General features: G+C 42.0%; 1 protein-coding gene across 1 annotated transcript; it reads right to left on the bottom strand.

The window, feature by feature from the left end:
* Positions 1 to 633: 633 nt before the first annotated feature.
* Positions 634 to 2004, bottom strand: LOC135494024 (uncharacterized). The gene has a single exon (XM_064781775.1). It carries the CDS (start codon positions 2002 to 2004, stop codon positions 634 to 636), a length of 1371 nt encoding a protein of 456 aa, XP_064637845.1.
* Positions 2005 to 5581: the final 3577 nt, after the last annotated feature.

Here is a 5581-nt window from a genome sequence, read left to right as displayed (position 1 = left end):
TGAAGAAATTCTTCAGAAAGTACATCGCCAGGGAGCTGCTCTACCAGGAGATCCGACAGAAATTGGGTGGCTCTCCGGCCCAACTGGGTCCCTCCCCTGCAAGACCACCATCAGGAGCCGACGTCCCCTTAATAATGGACCACCAATCATCCCCAGAGGGGCTCCACAAAGGAAAAGGCAAGGCGCCCATGAAGAAAATTAAAAAGAGTCAATTCATATGTAGAGCATGCCAAAAACCCTGCCAAGAGGAACCTAATATAAAGCGATTCGGGCAAAACAGCATTGAGTGTGACGATTGTAAGACCTGGTGGCACTTCAACTGTGTTGGTATCTTCAATGAAGACGATATCCCTGCCGATTGGGACTGCATTGACTGCGAGGCCAAACGGAGACCAACAAAAAAACAGAAGGGCATGTTGGCCATTTATAACTAATTCATACTGTCATTGCTCTCAAACTCAACCAACCATGATGACAAGGGCCTGTGGTGTTCACACTAACAGTTACATCAACTTTGAAATCAACATGGTGTTGTTTATACATGTACCATCAAAAACTCCAACATTTTCAAGACAAAGTATGAAGTCCAGGGTATGAAGTTCGAATCACTCATACTGATTCAAACAGGTATTCCTAGGGTTTTTTTGCATTCTTTTTACGGTCTGGTGGGTTACATAGAGCGGGGCGCAGGTTGCTTAGGGCAATACATATAGTTAGCATGTCATCCAATTGTGGCAAAACTGTAATTGGAACTTCATACTTTAAAATTCTGAAGTATTTGATTCGCCGTATGGCCTGTTCAACATAGATCCTTGTATTGGCTATGGCTTTGGTTCTCTTAACTTCTGCCTTGGTCAATTGGGCTTGTCCTTTCAGGCCAGGTGGAACATGTAACTGACACAATTTAGAAGCAAGTTCTTCTTGAATGGGGAAGCCCCGATCAGCCATAACTTCATCAAATGGCTCAAGAATATCCAAGAAACCAGAATGTCTAGAGATACTCAAGTCACTGGTCCTACCACCCCAAGTTTTTGACCGATATTGGATATGACCATTTGGTGTAATACTAATAAGGAACTTTGCAGTGTTGTGGTGCTTGTACGAGGACCACGTAGCTGCTTGGATCTCAGGGTCATCACTGGTTTCAACAAATATTTCTGAACAATCTATAATATGTCGTACTTTTGGGAATGACGTGAATTCAGTAGGGCGATTTTCATGGAAAACATCCTTGGATGGAACAAATATAAACTTCTCAAATGTTTTGGCCAAAAATCTTAACCATGTCGCTAAAATCCGAGAACACACACTCACACTTACTTCAAACCTATCCGCCAAATCCTTCTCCAAAGAACCAAGTCTCAATCTCATCAACGTGAGCATGAATTCATCCTTTGCAGTCAAATGTCTATTACTACTACGATGTGGTGTCACTTTGTACTTTCTCTTTATATTTGCCTTCACACATAAATGAGCTGGGCCATGCCAGTATCTCAGTGTCTTGGCATCATACTCGAACAAATCATAGAATCTATCAAATGTCTCTCGGTTCGGAAGACCAGTGTAGAACTTTATATCAGTGTCCTTCTGTAGATGAGTATGTGAGAATTTATGAGTTTGAATGACCCTTGACAGTTGTGGTGTCTTACGTTTTAATTGTTCTAGTTCAAGTGATTTTATCTTGGCTTGCAGTTTTCTGCAAGATACACATGCTACCTTTTCATCTTGTGTACTAGTTGTTACATGAATGGCCCCAGGGCTTTTTCCTGCCATGGCAGGAGATGTGAATGATTGGTCTTCACCAACACTGATTGTCTCTTGGCTCTCCTCCATTGCTGCATGAGATGTTAACAGTCCTTCTGACTTGTCGTCTTCAGGAAAATCATCAACACCGGTGGTGCAAATGAAGACTGGGCTACTAGTACTATCCATTCCAACTGAAGCACTGCCTGTTTCATCACGCATGTCACGATTCTGATCCTTGTGAATCACAGGTGATGGCATCAGTACAATTGGATCTGATTCTGAATCCACAGTGGTACGGATAGAATGATCACTAACCCCTGGTTGAGGTAAAACGATCTCACTTTTTTCACTGATACTACCATATACTGCAACATTTACGTCACTGTTTTTTGTATTGGCTTCACAAAGCGACTCCCCACACACTTTCCTCTTACGAGAAATTTTTTTTTTCAAAGGATGCCCCATTTTACACACTGGATAGGGATTTTCCTGCGATGGAAAACCATCCACAAAGTGGACAGAACAAAGACACGACCTTTCATTGGGCTCCCACGGTCGTTGTCTCTTATCCAATTTGTTGATCAACAGTGTCCATTGCTGCCTTTCCATTATTATCCTCGGGAAGCGATGGAGAGTAAACAGAGGAGGGCATGAGCATGCCTTTTCAGTATAGGCCACATCATGCTTTAAACATGTCCTCAAGCTCCATTGTTCCAACACTCTACCGGTGTTTGGGCAGCCGATGGCTTCGCAGACGTACTCTCTTTTGAGTGGCATGATGCACGATCGGAAGAGTCAAGAACAGTATGGAATGGTTTTTCTACAAATAACGTGTCACCACTCATCACTCTACAGCCTGAAAGTGACAGAGAGCAGATATCAGTGAAGAGCAGTAATATACGTAAATGCTCACTTTCTGTTTCTCCCTAATAGAAAATCCTCCCCCCCCAGACATTTGCCCAAAGGATAGTCACCTACAGTGTTCAATTCTTTGGACGTCACATCCATGTTGTGGCATAACCTTGTAATTGTCACAACCTTGTTTCGTACAACATTGCCTCATCCTTGAAGACATCTCCTTATTCTTGGTATGTTCTGTAGTATCTTATGATGCCTTATTTGTGTTTTCTAGTTATACTTTTGCTATCTATACATGTATATCCTGTAACTATGTACCAGTACCTATCATCATCGCAATGATTGAATAAAGAATAAGACTGATTACGACCAGGATCGTACTACTAGTATACCAAAGACTTTCGTTCGGTCCTTGATTTTTGGAGAAGTCACAGTAATATAAAACTCACCAGGATTGATAGTGCCACCAACACTGTTCTTTCCTTCAGTAAGTTCTTCCCATATTAGTGCAAATGATACCATTCATATTTATTGGATTGAATGATCTGATGATGCATTGTATTGTCATTGTTGACATTGATGTCGATGATGGGGTGGATGTGCCATGTGAATGTCATGTGCGGTGGCACCCCGGCCTGGGCCCTGCCACTGCACTGGCAGTGTCAGCATGGTCCTCTAGCTCAGTGACGAGTGTCAGTGTCGACAGTGACACTCATTGCACTGTCACTCACTCGTCACTGTCCACCATGTCCACTGACAGTGATGTGCACACTAGGCCTACACTACACTTACAGTACATTCCGATCCTTGGACCTTGCGATCAACGCCATAAAAACGGATAGAAAACGACGTTCATCCGCAGCTCCACCTTTGCAACTAGGCCTAACTACTTTCCGAAAATGATCATGATTTTTTCAACATTTTTACCTTTTTTTGATCATTTTGTCGGTCGGCGAGAAGATTTATTTATAGACATGACCACGAAAAGCGGAAATCAACTAAAGATGACGGCTGGTACGCATGCGCAGCGAAAACCGGTGAAAAAAATGTCGAGTTGTTCTCTCTTTGTCCGCGAGTGGCGCTCCATTTCTGAGTTTGGCAAGTCAAGTATTGTTTGGAAAAAGAAAATCTCTCCCCAGGTAAATTGCTGTGCATTAGCGTATACGATTCGCGTGCAAAAATGTCACCTGGGTGCGGAGGTTTTCTGGTTCCGGTCAACCGGGTCAAGTTTTTTTCGTTGACGGTATACACACACACACATTCGACCCTTAACCATAAAGCTCGCTTAAGAGCTCCCTATAATTACATACACTATAGTTCTACTCTGATGCTGATGCGATGCTGCATCCCCTGCATCCAACTCTGAACCGCGCCGAGACACGGCACGCACGTGGCAACAATGTAAACAGACTGCGTCATCCAATCACGACGCGACTACAACAGAATGTCGTGACGTCGAGCTCTAAAATGTAAACAAACACACACGACGGAGAACGGCCGCAAATGTGGTTCAGAACATCGCTGATAAAAGTATGAAAACGGGGAAATATAATGCAATGAACACACAGGTTTGATTCTACATTGGCAGACGAATCAAACCTGGTACTTAGTTTAGAAATACATAAAGGGACAGAGTCGTAATCATCGACGGGAGACGGGGCAAAATGCCGAGTTTTAGCGAGAATACACAGTGAAATATACGCACAGAAACCGCGCTTAAAGAAAGTTCTGAATCACAAATGCAACAATGAATATACTTATAAAACCTATATAAAACTAATCTGAGAGTAGTAGTAAATGCCTCCCGAGAGTATCACCCTGCTATACTTAGCCAAATTATAATAAAAGCAATAAATCGAAGTGCGTTTGCGCGGATGACTCACATAAATTATCTCCCGGAAGAACCGCTTCCAAATAAGGCCATGACGTCGTCATGACGATGGAAACATTGGGTTTCCCCAGAAAGGGGCGTGGCGCCCTGGCAATACAATATTTATGGTAGGTTCACCTAGTAAAGGATACATCACATACTATACGGGTTTTTGATTTGACCTAATTTTCAAGGTCACAAAGGTCAAATGGCGTAAATTTACCGTTGAGTGTAAATATGGCACGTAATTTCTTAACCGCTAAAGCTATGAACTTGAAATTTGGTACACATTACTCCCTACGTCATGGAACCTCGGACACCGAATTTCAATCTGATCTGATTCTCGGCTTGGCCACCATGAGGCCAAAAGTAAAAAAGGTAAAAAGTGCAACATCTCGCTTATTAGTGACTTGTTTTCGATGATATTTTTATGGTAGGAACTCCAAACAACGATACATCACATCTCATACTGACTTTGGTTTGACCTATATACTATATATGTATACTATACATGTAGCATGTTTCTTAATCAGGATGAATTCCTATCCAACAAATATCTATACGGTGAGCGAAATGGCCCTTGGCCATTTCATTTACTTCTTGGCACAGGGATAATCGGACTTTTGGGGTCTTTAAAATGGCACGATTGCCAGTTGAAAGTCATTATCTAGGTGTGTGTTAAACTACAAATGACACAACATTAGAATTAAACTTTCATAATAGGATCAGTTTGGGTTTTGAATGATGGTTGTGATGCTGTTCAATTTTAAAAGAGTATTTTTTGTAACACCTATAGCTAGTGTACGAGTTGTTCAAATAGATATTACGCAATTACCATTATTACCCTAGCTATAGTCCTCATGTACAATAAAAAAATTACGACGTTTCAAGAAGTATCCGAAGTGCATATGTACTACACTACATTTAGATTGGCAATCTCTGCCAGCTAAGGTAACCAATTAACTGGTTAATTTGATTGAACAAGGACACACACACAGATGAAACCTCACTCCGGCGCTCTACTAACATCAATGACACTGATCTCCTGTTTGGTAGCATGCAGGAGCGAAGTTGAAGAATCGAAGAACTCAGAGACCCCGGAAATTG

Source organism: Lineus longissimus, chromosome 9 (assembly GCF_910592395.1).
Source record: "Lineus longissimus chromosome 9, tnLinLong1.2, whole genome shotgun sequence".
Lineage (NCBI taxonomy): Eukaryota > Metazoa > Nemertea > Pilidiophora > Heteronemertea > Lineidae > Lineus > Lineus longissimus.
The sequence above is the reverse complement of the archived record's forward strand: the minus strand, read 5'-3'. Positions and strand labels throughout refer to the sequence as shown.